The sequence below is a fragment of the Pogoniulus pusillus genome, chromosome 27, assembly GCF_015220805.1.
Source record: "Pogoniulus pusillus isolate bPogPus1 chromosome 27, bPogPus1.pri, whole genome shotgun sequence".
Classification (NCBI taxonomy): domain Eukaryota; kingdom Metazoa; phylum Chordata; class Aves; order Piciformes; family Lybiidae; genus Pogoniulus; species Pogoniulus pusillus.
Window position 1 is genome coordinate 12,846,195 of NC_087290.1, and position 13,052 is coordinate 12,859,246.

General features: G+C 53.0%; 1 protein-coding gene across 1 annotated transcript in view; it reads left to right on the forward strand.

The window, feature by feature from the left end:
• MNT (MAX network transcriptional repressor) overlaps positions 1 to 13,052 on the forward strand; it is a 39,719-nt gene that overhangs the window by 14,559 nt on the left and 12,108 nt on the right. Inside the window, exons 3-4 of the mRNA XM_064166521.1 lie at positions 914 to 955; positions 1,621 to 1,732. Of these exons, the coding sequence (XP_064022591.1) occupies positions 914 to 955; positions 1,621 to 1,732 (154 nt within the window). The remainder of the gene's footprint in view (positions 1 to 913; positions 956 to 1,620; positions 1,733 to 13,052) is intronic.

Genomic DNA, 13,052 nt, shown 5'->3' on the forward strand with positions numbered 1-13,052 from the left:
AGTGTCATCTTGTGTGAGCAGGGAGAAATGAAAGATGTAGCAGACAGAAAAAAGGGTTCGTAGCGTCCTTTGGGCTGTAGAGATCTCAAAATGCAGAGAAGGAGATGGCACAGGTAATGATGAGCAGAGTTTGTGAAGATGGTGGCCTTTGCAAAGCGCCAGTCCAGCTCCTCTAAGATAGATTTGTTCTCTAGAGCTTGTCTGCAAAACGCTGAGCTGCAGAAGCAAGGAGTGTGTTAGTGCTTGAACCAAGTGAGATTTGAAACCTCCACGTGTCTACTCCTGTGTTTCACCCTCACTGGAAAACTGAGATAACACTGTGGATTTGTTTGGCTCTCCCTAAAAGTGTTCCTCTGATGTTGAGGGTAGGCACAGACCAGAGCCCCAAGCCCCAGAAGCTCTCCCTTGTTTTTCCTTTAGCAGCGACCAGAGGATTCCTGGATTACTTCATCCCACTCAGTTACTCCAAGCACAGTAAAAATCTAAAGCAGTTTGAAGTCTCTCTGCCAAGCCCTGTACACTTTGATTTGAAATTGCATCATTCTTACCTCCCTGAGTGCAGGCCTCATAAATGGGTCAGAATCTGGGCTGTCTGGTGCTGTGCAAGTGCCTACATTCATACTTACATCTTTCCCAGTCATCAGTAGTAGCTGCCTGTGTACACACACACTCTACACCTGCTTGTATCTTGTGTGCAGTATATGCCTATATTCCAGCTCATATGCATGTAAAGTAAGGATTTTATCTTGGTAAGCAGGAATAAATATGCAATTCATGTGAAAACAGTGATACCTGAAGAGCTCTGTTGCTTTGTATATCCTGGCCACACACACACTGCTACAGCACAGCTTGACTGGCAGGAGCGAGTTTTGAACCTGTCACTGAGTTTATCTTTGTTCTGTTTGGGTTACAGGGTTGGGACCAGGGAAGTGCATAATAAATTGGAGAAGAACAGGTGCGTAGAAAGCCAAGGGTTTGGGGGTTTATTGTAATTCCCCTTCCTCTTTTCTTTTGTTTTTGCCCTTCAGTTTGTCAATTTTGTTTGGCTTTGGCATTTTGTTTGTTTGCTCTTTTAAAATAACAACAACAAAGAACAAAATCTGTAGTGGCTTTTTCATGAACCTTGCAGTGTTGCTTTGCTTTCTTACAGCTCAGCTCTGCATCTGCTGCCTCCCCGTGTGTTTAACCTGGCTGCATCATTGCCTCACAGTAACCCTGCAGAGCCCTGATCCCGCAGAGTCCATCCCCATGTGCACAGCGGTGGGACCTCTCTTGATTTAAAGTAATAAACCAGCCCAGCCTGGGGCTCGCTGTGAATGCTGGATAAAGACCTGACCCAAAACTCTTTTAACTAGCTCAATTGGACACAAGGTGAAAATGGAAGGAGCAGCAGAGGGAGATGAGATGCTCCACTGAAGGCTGCGCAGTGATTTCCCAACAGGCTGGGACTTGCCCCCAGTGTCTCTGCTGGCTCGGGCTGGCTCAGGCAGGTGGTCCCAGTGCCTGCTGTGCACAGGTGTCGCTGATCTGCTGGATTAAGGCTCAGCTGAAGCCCCTGCCCCTGCTCTGTGCTCTGGTGTGTGCTGCCCCAGACTGACAGGCCACCTGTGTTCTCTCTAGACGAGCACATTTGAAAGAGTGCTTTGAGACATTAAAGCGCAACATCCCCAACGTCGATGACAAGAAGACCTCAAACCTCAGTGTCCTAAGGAGTGCCTTGAGATACATCCAGGTAGGTGCAGCGCCCGGGTGGCTGTTGGCTGGCACTGTGTGGCACTTGATCTGCTGAGAGCAGAGCACTTTGCTTAACCAAGGTACTTAGCTGCTTCCTGCGGTGCGAAGGAAAAGGGGAGAGAAGAGCTCCTGTTGCTTCTTCTCCCTGCAGTCATTTACAGCTCCAGATTTTTCATGAGGGTGTCTGGAGACAGGACATGGGAAATTGGTTTGAAGCTGAGGAAAAGTCAGTTTAGACTGGGCCTTAGGGAGAAGTTCTTGAGTACAGAAGTGGTGAAACTCTGGAGTAGGTTGCCCAGGGAGGTTGTGGCTGCTTCCTCCTTGGAGGTGTTCAAGGCCAGGTTGGTTGAGGCCTTGGGCTACCAAGTCTAGTTGAGAGGTGTCCCTGCCTGTGGCAGGGGTTTGGAATAGATAATCTCCGAGGTCTCTTCCAGCCTGAGCCATTCTGTGATTTCCAGCACATTTGGAGCTCGTAGGAACTCTTGCTTCACCTGGTCTCCTTTTCCCAGAAGTGGTGACTTGCACCTTAGCAAACAGATGACTCATGCTCTTAGAGGGACATCCAGGCTGCATAGAGCTGCTTCTTTGTAGAGGATTTTAAATCCATGTGTCCCCGGGAGGTTTTCTGTTTGCTTAACCAAAGCAGACAGACTCCTGTGACAGTTTTGAGTGGCTTGAATGTTTGAGGAGATGGAGATGTAAGTACAGGTCATTTGCTTGGAGGCAGGCAAGGGCTGGACTTTGGGGTTAGCAGCATGAAGCTCAGAGTGGATGAGCAACCAGGAATAATCTGAAAGAAAGTGGAGATAACTGGTTTTGGTGTTTGCAGGTTGAGTTGATGGTTTGTGTTTGCATATTTGATGTTTGTGAAAGTGGTTCATGACAGCACAAAAGACATCATTTGAGGTGTTCTCTGTGCCTGTGAAATCAGCAGCATGTGATTAAAACCCACCTGGAAAGTGGAAGAGTTGCTAAATGTACAGTGCAGATGAAAAGATCTACACTTAGGCTGGATTAAAGGGTGCTGAGGACTGTTCAGAAAGGGCTTCTCCACCCCAAAGTGTCATCTTTTTTCCTTGGTTTCTTCCCATTTTTCTCAGTCTTTCTCAAGTACCACTTTGTTCCTATGTGCAGACCTGGACATTGCATCATCTTTGCTGTGGCGAGTCAATAAAGTCATCACCTTCAGAGTTAGACCAGTTCAGCCCTTCTCATTAGTCTTCACTGGTGACTTCTCTTGGAGAGCCTTTCCTTGGGCCAAATTCTAATGGCTTCCAGCCACTGGAGGGTGGCAGCCAAAAGGGAAGAAATCTGCATTGCTTAAAGAGGTCGTTTCTGGAGGTGTGGTTGTGTTACAGCCTAATGGGCATCAGCACAGCTCCGAGCCTGTCCTCTGGCTGCAGGCAGGCTGCTGTTGGTGGAGCTGAACTGCCATGAGCAGAAGGAGTGATGTGGCAGCTGCTGCTGTGTGAATGTTAATGCAGGTGCAGAGCTCTCTGAGCAGACTCTGCTCTCTGGCAGCAGTTTTGTTCTGTGCATTTGGAAGACAGCTGAAAATTCTCTTTGAGGATGTTGGTGGGGATGGATGATTCTTCCTTTTCCCTCTGGCTCTCTTGTAAAGTGTTGGAGGTGTGGATGCTGTGCAGGTTTGTGCTACCTCCAGGCATCTGTGCCAGCATCTCCATAAGCTGCTTGAGATGAAGCTCTGGGTGCGTCCTCTCAGGAGGTGTAAACTGCTTTCTGGTGGCCCAGGAGGTGTTCACACGTTCAGAGCTGCATTTTGTTTTCCTCCTATTGCTGCCACTCGGGGTCCATTTCAGTGCTGCTTTTGAATTGCTTTTCCCACCAGCGTGGATCCATTCTGGGAATCAGAATGGCTGGGGTCAGGCCTGTGGACCCACCTGTGTGCCCGTGCGGTCCTGGTGCCCAGCAGCTGGGCTGCAGAGTGGTGCCACTGCAGTGTTTCATCACTCAGTGAAGGAACAGTGCAGAAACTCTGAAGGTTCCATCCCAGTGCTGGGGACTGTGTCTGCACAGCCTCTTTACTTGCTGTGCTGTCTCTGCACCGCAGACACCACAGCTCGTGGAGGGAGCTGCCATGGTGACTTGGATGCGTGGCGCTGGTAGAGTCCCTCAGCTGCCCACATTCCCTCTGGGCTGGGTTTGGGGAGCACACAGGGATCAGCCCTCGCAGTTTCAGTGCACAGACGCTGAACGCTTGTCCGGATGCTGTCTCTCCAGCTTCTCACTTCGAGGTGGCTTTCAGGATAGTGGAGCTGCTTTTGTGATGAACGCGCTGGGTCAGCGTGCCACAGGACCCCCCCCCGGTCCTGTGAGTGGGAGGGGAGGCTGGGGACAGGTGGCTGAGAACTGGTGGGACACAGGTGGAGCGTGGGAGCAAAACCCCACCCAAGCCCCGCAGCTGCAGTCTGCCCAGAGCGCCCTGGAGGAGAGCTGTCCTGCCAGCAGTGACTGCCAGGGCGGCTGCAGCACGGCCCGGGGCCAGCCCATGCACCGCTGCGTGTGCCCGTCCGTCTGTCTGCCCGTCGGGCAGCACCCTGCGGCCGGGCACTCGCTGCCCTGGCAGCCAAGGTCACACCAACCTCGTTGCCGGTGCCGGCTGCCCGCCGGACGGCGGCGGCGGTGCCAGCGGCCACCTCCACGTGTGCGGCGAGCACATGGCCGGCGCGGGGGACTGCCCTGCCGGCAGGCTGCCTGCCGTGCCCGCCCCGGCCCCGCCGCTGGCCCGCTGCCCGCTGGGCAGCTGACAAGGCGCACTCATGCTGCTTGTGTAACCTCCTCGCTGGCACAGGCTCCCCTGCTCCCAGCTTCCTCTTCCTCCTCCCCCCCGGGGCAGCGCAGCAGCCGAATGTATCCCAAATCCCGGTGTTTTCCTTGGCAGCCGCCGCGGGGCCGTGCCTGCATCACGGGATGTGCTTGTGCTAAAGGCTTCGGTGCTCGGGCTGGGGGCTGAGGGACACCGCTGGGCAGGGATCTGAGAGGGTGTGATGGTTTGGGAGTTACCTGCCCCCACACAGTGAAATCACCCAGGCTAGACTCGGCTGTCTGGAAGTTAAGCAGTGAAGCTTTATGTTTACAGCTCAGCACAATTTACAAGCAGATATATGCACAATGTACATACATATTTACAGCTGCATACCAGTTAAAGGTAACATAGAAACACAGCAGCCCTCCCAGAAACCAGAGTCCCCAGGAGGGGCTTCCAACAACCCTTCCTCCTTCTTTCCACCCCTCTGCCTTATCCCAGAGTCTGCCTTATGTGCAAGGTGAGGATTGGTAAGGGGGGTTAGAAGCAGAATGGTTAGTTGGGTTATACAGATTCAGCAGAACAGCAGAAGCCCAGTGAGAAAACACAGACACCGACTCCTACAGATAGAGACACTCATCTGTGTTTGTGTCCTTGCTTTTATACATCTTAGCAAGCCTAGGAGTGAAGTAGTCATCACCATTGTTTCCTTTGCACAGCCTATCAGCTAATTCTTCTCATTAAAGCATTCCAGTTAGCCTCAAACCAGCACAGAAGAGTTTTCAGAGCTCAAAATCAAACCACAGCCTTTTTTAGGATGTATTGGTTTAGTTCAGCTTGAATTCATCTGCTCTGCTCGAGTGAAAGTGAGGTACCTGAGGGTGGGGGGGATGGGAGGAACAACCTGCAGGTGATGGTGGCCTCACGTCAGGGCTTACAGGGAGCATAGGTGGCGCTCTGGGCTGGGCCACCAGCTGGAGCCCAGCCCAGTCTGCAGAGGGGCGCAGAGCTGGTGATGATTGCAACAGAGAGCAGAAGGTTGCCTTGTTGGCAGCAAATGAGACTCCAGCCTTGATGCGTTTCACTCGGCAGGCTTGGTGCTTACCTTTGCTTTCAGCATGGAGTTGTACAAAGCAGATCAAACCCTCTTGCTCTTGATGTAGCAAGGTAGTTTTTCACTAGAGGGGAGGAACCCCCCCCCAAACCCTGGTGAGTGTGGCAGAGGAGTGCAGCTCCTGAAGCTCTGCTTAGCCGATCCATGCCCGCCAGGAGCATGACAGTGCACTAATTGCTGCAGCCTCTCTTCCTGCAAAATCCTTTTTCCTGTTCCAGCTGGAACTTCTTAGAAACAGGCTGTTTGTTTCCTTGGCTGGCTTTAAATGTTTGTATCTGCATCAAATCAGATAAGTCAGAAAGTTAAATTCCAAACTTCCCATGGAGCTGTCATTTTAATTTATCCTTGGAGCTGGGCTTGTGCTCTGCAGCAGTAAATGAGAATCTCTGCAATTAAACACGAGGCTGCACAAAGGAAATGAGGCTGAGCACAGCTGGGAGTCAATAATCCCTGTAAGAGGGAGGCTCAGGCTGGGGCAGTGCCCTGGGCCTGGGCTGAGGCAGTGATTCCTGTGGGTCACAGTAGTGGGGTGGGCTCAGGTCCTGAGCCTGTGACAGGAGAGTTTGTCACACAGGCCACCTTCATTCTTCACTTTCCTCACCCCTTAAACAGGAGTGAAGATGCTGGAGGCCTCCAGAAAGTGTCTAAGATGCACAAAGTGATGTGGAAGAAAACACGGTGGGAAGCAAAAGCTGTTTGCTGTGAGGGGGTACAGACCTGTCCCCTCAGCCAAGGCAGTGCCCCTCAGCAGAGAGCTGGCAGGACAGGGCTGTCACCTCAGCAAGATCCCTGCTGCTGGAGTGCCAGGGAGCAGAGCCCTGCCCAAGAGGCATCTCTGCAGCTGTCTGGCTGGGGTTGGTTCTCTCTGAAGGGTCCCTTGTGCCCTAGGAGATGCTGGAATCATAGCTGGGAGCTAATGGAGACCTTGAAACAAGACTCCTTCGTTCTGTGCTCTCAAACTGTGCCTGTCTCTGGTACCTGAACACTTTCCAGGGCTGGAGGTGATTCCCTATTGTATGCCCAGTGTAAGCTAGCACATAAGTGATGGCTCCCTGGGTGACATCAGGACAGCCAGAATGAGAGGTCACAAGCAGCATTGCTGCAGCCTGGCAGCCTCCAGATCACACTGCAAGTGCTGCTCCTGTGCCAGTTTCCCCACTACAACCAGTCCAGTGCTGAGTCAGTGCTGATGTGCTTACACAACAGTGGGCACAGCTGAGCTTCCCAGGCCTGCAAAGGCAGGCAGTGAAAAGGCTGTAAGACCAGGGGCTGTGTGGTGCATGCTGCCTGTGCTGCTGGGCTGCTGCAGAAGCTTTTTGAGGGATGCCCTGCTGATGGGTGTTTGCCTTAGTCCTACAAAGGAGCTCTAACTTGGCTTAAGAAGCAAACTTTGCTTACAGATTCATAGGCCTCATCTGCCAGACCTGTTTGCTGCTGGTAATGTTAGAGATGAAAAATAGCTGTGCTACACCTTGGAGCTGTGATGTGAGCAGTTTGTCCTCCACTGCCTCAGCAAGGGGCAGGAGAATGTCTCTTTCCCCCAGGAGCTCAGGCTGGAGCTGTCCCCTATGTCCCACCACTGACTCACTGGGTTTTGGAGCCAGGCCACTAACTGACAGGGGCTGGAAACCTGCCTCCTGGGCCGTGCCTGGAGCCTTGCCAGGAGTCACCCAGATACACTTCTGATGCAAACCAGTCCTTTGATGCTTTCGGTTGTAGGCACTTGGAGTGTGAATGAGGGGCAAAGCCGTGCCTAGAAGCCACAAGATTGGGCAGGCTGCAGGCCTTTTGCTGTCACTTGAGCTGTTGGACAGCTCAACAGGGAAGCATTTGTAGAGTGCAGTGGTCTCCAGGCTGGAAAACCTTCCCCTGCCAAACCCAGCTGGGGCTGGGGCAGGTGCTGGGCTGCAGCTCTCTCCCAGCTCCTCGCAGGGAGTAGAGGCAGCAGCGACGCTTCCTGTGGTCTGATGATTTCTCAGGAGCTAAAAAAAACAGTTCATGGTAAAAAAAAAACCCAAGAACAACCCACAAAACTGGTGCACTGGACTCGAGGTAATTGAGTTCTCTTTAGCTTCCCAAGTAAATTACTGCATTGTTGGTCTGAGGGAAGTGTGCCTAATTTCCTCCTCCGATTAGCAGCGCAGCTCCCTCAGCTGACCTGGCTCCATATGGCCTCAGCCGACCCCGGCAGGGTCACTGCTGCCCAGATCCATCTCATTGTCCTTTGTCATGTGGAACAGCATTAGCCTGGAGTTAAAGCAGGAGCTCACAGGTTTCAGGTCGTGGTGAGGTGGAAAGAAGAAGGGAGAAGTGATTGTCCCGTGTGGGAGAGTTGACTCTATCCCATCTTAAGGCAGCACCGTGGCCCTGCAATGCAGGCTAGCAGCAGCAGTCACTGCCTTGGTGCAGGAGGTTGCTTTAGTGTTCCACTATCAGCACTTTGGTTCTTTTGACTTTGCTTGTGTCTGTTTCCTCCACCATCAGCCTTTGCAGCATGCAGCCCTCTGCCTCCTCTCTGTCGCTGTGGCATGTTCTCAGCAGCCACCAGCTAAGCCGAGGGCACAGGGCACCGTGTAGGACACAGAGTGTACAGCAGAGCTGATCCAGACCTGCCAGGAGCAGGAACTCATCCTGAGCTCCCACACCTGTGCACATCAGCTCACTTTTTGCAGGAGGTTTACCCTCTCTTGGTCTCCTTGGGCTTCTCATATCATCCTGTGCATCACCCTGTGCACCTAAAACCAGTGCCCTTTCCCATCTCTGCCAAGAGAAGATGACAGAGTTGACTCCCTGAAGGGCAGAGCATGTGCCAGGTGCCATTCAAGGATGCCCAAATAGTGCCTGTGAAAACCCTTTGTGCTATCCTTTAGAAACTGTTCTCATGGACCTGCAGAAAGCCCTGACACTGCATTCACATTTGTTCATTTCCCTGATAATAACCACAGGATACCTCCTGCTTCTGGTTTAGGTTCATTTATTGCTTGCATCATCAGTGCCTGAGCACAGGAATTCAGTGCAGAGGCCCAGGGGACTTTGAAAGTCTCCGTGGTGATGCCTAAGTTGAGATGTTAACAGAGGTGAAGGAGGGCACTACAGGAAGGCTGGATCCTGGTGCAGGGAGATGCCATCCCACAGACAAACCCCACCCCTCTGGCACTAGCATCTGGTCCTGCTGAAGAGAGGAGCTCGTTCACATTCCAGCTCTGCAGGGGCTGGATTATTGATCCAAATGCCTAAACCAGACTGTTGCTGAATCACTCGGGTTCCCCACCCTGAAGAGTCCAGGATGTAGCTGGCCATTTTGGGGCATTTTCTGGGTGAATATGCTTCTTTTCTATGGAGCTTGCCCAGTAAGAACTGGGCACGCTGGTGCTTTCAGTGCTCCTTCATGTGAGCAGCACTCACATGCCAAGCACTGCTCCTTTGTGCTGTTTACCTGACCTGATCAATTGATTCTATCCTCTCTAATTACCCTGAATTTCATTGCCAATAATAAAGGCTTCCAGCGACAGTAGGCTGTGGTGCTGCAGCCTGGTGTCACCTGTGGCTTTCAGAAAGCTGAGTGGCAATAAGAGCTGTTAAAAACGGTGCTCAGTAAGTGAAAGCAAGTTGCAGCCTGCTTACAGCTGTGAAATGGGCCAAGGTTTGGGCTGCAGGTAGAGGCAGGGGAGCTGTTGGTGCACAGCAACTACAGGGTCAGCTTCCTGCCCTTCATGAGTCACTGAAGAATTGATTTTAGCTTCTGGGGCATGACACCAGGCTCCATGGCTATGGGAGAGAGAATGCTCAACCTGACAAGCCAAGGGATGCTCAGATTGCTTCCACCCCCCTTGGCAGTCAGCATGCCAGGCTGAGCCAGCCAGCATTCCCACTGCCAGGCATGTTTTAATAGCTTCCAGCTTGAAGCTGGGACTGAGCTTAGTAGGCAGGATCACTCACATCGTTTTCCCTTTGGATGACTTTCATAGTCACTGAGTAGGAGAGCCATGGGATTCCCATCGGGAATCAGTTTGGTGCTTGAGCTAGCCAGAGCTGGGATGGGCTCCCAGGTAGCTGCAGACACCTGAAATCCCATCCTGTGCCATCCTTCTGCAGCTCAGCCTGCTCTGCCCAAAGGGAGGCACCTGAAATCCCATCCTGTGCCATCCTTCTGCAGCTCAGCCTGCTCTGCCCAAAGGGAGGCACCTGAAATCCCATCCTGTGCCATCCCTCTGCAGCTCAGCCTGCTCTGCCCAAAGGGAGGCACCTGAAATCCCATCCTGTGCCATCCTTCTGCAGCTCAGCCTGCTCTGCCCAAAGGGAGGCACCTGAAATCCCATCCTGTGCCATCCCTCTGCAGCTCAGCCTGCTCTGCCCAAAGGGAGGCACCTGAAATCCCATCCTGTGCCATCCCTCTGCAGCTCAGCCTGCTCTGCCCAAAGGAAGGCTCCCTCCAAGGAGCAGGCAGTGGTTTATTTGCAGGGGTGGCCACAAATGGTTGTGCAGCAGAGTGTTTAAAAATGCCCAGGGTTGGAACCTTGTCGAGGCAGAGGAAGCTGCTGCTTAAACCTTTGCCAGAGGGGCCTGTGACTGTTTTTAACAGTGAGTCACACAGGAGCAGAGCCACAAATGCTGTACCTGCTTTTTAATTGTCAGACAATCTCCATCTATCATTGCTGCTGTCATTTAAGGAGCAGTTTGAAGAAGCACTCGAGGTTGTGAAAACCAAAGCAGCCTGCAAGTGGAGCTCAGCGCAGGGTGGCTCTGCTGTAGCCTTTGGGGTGCTGTTGCTGGTGTGGGTTGTCACCTGCTGTCAGAGCAGGCACGGGGGAGGAGAGAGTGCAGGTGAGGTGACAGGAGAGGTGGTAATTACAGCTTGGTTGCACAGCTTTTGCTGCAGCATTGCAGAAGTCTGACTTCAAAACAAGGCAAAGCCCCCAGACGAGAAGCCCTGTACCCACTGTGGCTGTTGGCTCCATTTGGTGTTTCTGCTCTTCCCTGTGAGCCTGGCAGGGGTAGGCTCAGGGGCCCGTGGCACAGGCTGCCTGGGCAGCTTGGATTCCTAGCAAAGGTACGTGAGACATCCTCTTTAACATGACACTGAAGGAGCTGCTGAGCAATTAACATTGCGAGCAAGTCGTTGCCAGAAAAAAAGTCATCATCACGTGTGCCCGAGTGCAGCAGAGCTGAGCCCCTGGTACCCGGAGCTGGGGGTGGTGGCTGGCACTGACAGCCTGGCTAGACATTGTCATCTGCAAAATAATAACTGGGGGGCGGGGGGGGGGGGTTTGAAACTGTTGTACAGCAGCAGGAAGTTGGTATCAGCTTAATCTGCTGTTGTCATGTCAGTGTTACTTTGCTGTGATGTAAATACTGATAGAGCCTGCTTGGGAGCTGGGGAGGGAGGGAAGCTGTCATGCAGCTCCCTGGGGACTGAGCCTGGGATGTGCCCTGCCAGCCCTTGTCTGATGCACACACTTGGGTGTGCAGCTCTGACTGCTGGGGTTTGTCTCTCTCTCTCATGCTGGGGAGGCAGTGCCCTGCTGCTGCTTAGGTTGGGAGCATCTGGCTCAGGTAACCAGAAAAAAGAAGTCTTTGTCAAGCAGGCTCTTTTCCTGTTCTCTGTGCTGCTCCTCTTTTTCGTCATTATGAGTTGAAGTGCTGTACCAAGTTCAGGGTTAGAATGTCCCTTTGACTGTGGACTTGTCTCTGCTCTCTCAGTGCCCTTTGGGTGACATGCTGTTCCTCCAGGGACGGCCAGAAGAGCACCCACAGGAGACAACAGAGTCGCAGCCTGGTAATGAGGCTGTCGAGGAGGCGCTGTTGGTCCTGCCGTAACGAGCTACATCTTGATCTGAGGGGACTGTTGGTCCTGTCCTGCTGAGCTACATCTTGATCTGAATCACGAGGCTGCTCAGCTCTCCTCCAGGCAGCATGTAGGGAAAATGCTGTCTTTGAAAGCTGTGGCTCTGGCTGAAGGAGCAAGGTGGTGGCAGGTGACCTGTTGTCCTGTACAGAGCGGGTCCAAGCTGGCTGGCTCCCTCGGGCTGGTCGTGCCTTTTCCTTTGGCATTGGGAAGAACAACTTCTGTTTTACTCCTCTCCCCAAAAGGCTGAGGTCTTTGAAAGTGTCTCTGGAGGAAGATTGATCTCATTCTGCAGAGGTTCTGCAGTGCTGCTGGTGTTGTGCATCTCGGGTGGGCTTGCAGGGAGCTGGGCAGTTCTTGCTGCATCCTGCTCTTGCAGAGCACTGTGGTGATTGGGAGCTCACCGTGCCCAGCAGCTGGCACCTTCCTGATTCTTCAGAGTGAAGAATTCCGTGGGGCTTTACCTACCCCCAGGCAGTCTCAGCCTGGTAGGGTGTGCTGTATCATGCAGAGCAGCTTCAGCCTTGGGAGCACCTTTGTGAGCAATGTCAGGGAGTCCAAGCCCTCGCAGGTGCAGGCACGGTGGGTAACAGCGTTGCTGTGCTGCCTGCAGCCCTTCAGCACAGAGGCAGAGCTTTGTGCTCAGCTACCTGGCTTTGATTCATGGCCTCACACGGGTGCCAGGGCTGGTTGATGTTTAACAGTTGGCTTTGACATCCTCCTGTTGCTGCCGTGGCCATAGCAGGGAGGCAGGTCAGGAGAAATCCTCTGGTGACCCAGATTGGCTCCGTGGGCCGCAGGTGGAGCCACTGGGATATGAGTAACCAGCACTGACCTCCTTACAGGGATGGAGAAACAGAGCAGAGAGGTGGTGCAGGAGGATGACATCTTCCTCTGAGTCACCAGGACCTCAGTCTCCCAGCACCACTGCCACGTATGTACTAGGATGGTGGTTCCTCCTGGGGAAGGTAGTTCTGTCAGAGCTCATGGTTGTTGGGCCCCACCATCACCTGCCTGAACTGTCTCTGAGGAGGTGTGCTCCTCTCCTAGGAGCAGCCCCTACAGCCTGGGCACTACTCATGCTCTGCTGTGCAGCATCTTGGTGAGTCTTGCTCGTTGGCTGAGCTAAATTTGTAGGAATAGGAACAAAGGGAGTCCTGTACCCAGGACCCTTCCAAAAATCTGCTTTGTCTCCAACAGCAGCTGCTGTGAGACACCTCCAGGAAAGCCAGCAGCATAGTGCAGCCAGTAGATGCAGTGATAAAGTGTCTCCACATTGATCTCCTCCTCAGCTCCAGCAGCAGGAGGTCTGGCTGCAGCTCCAAAGCCTCCCTGCTTGTTGCCCTCCAGTGCTGCTGTCTGTACATGGTCACACAGCTCAGCAAGGGCTTGTGAGGGTCCCAAGTCCAGCAGCTGTGTTGTTAATAATCACTCCCTGAAGTGCAGCACACTTTGGGGTTGCTTGCAGAGGAGTCTCAGTCACATTTCCCACCTCAAACTAATGAAATCAACTTGGCTAGGGTAGATTCCCAAGCAGCCAACACCACAGTACCGTAGGGTCCAGAGGGTATCCAGGATCCTTCCATCAGCAT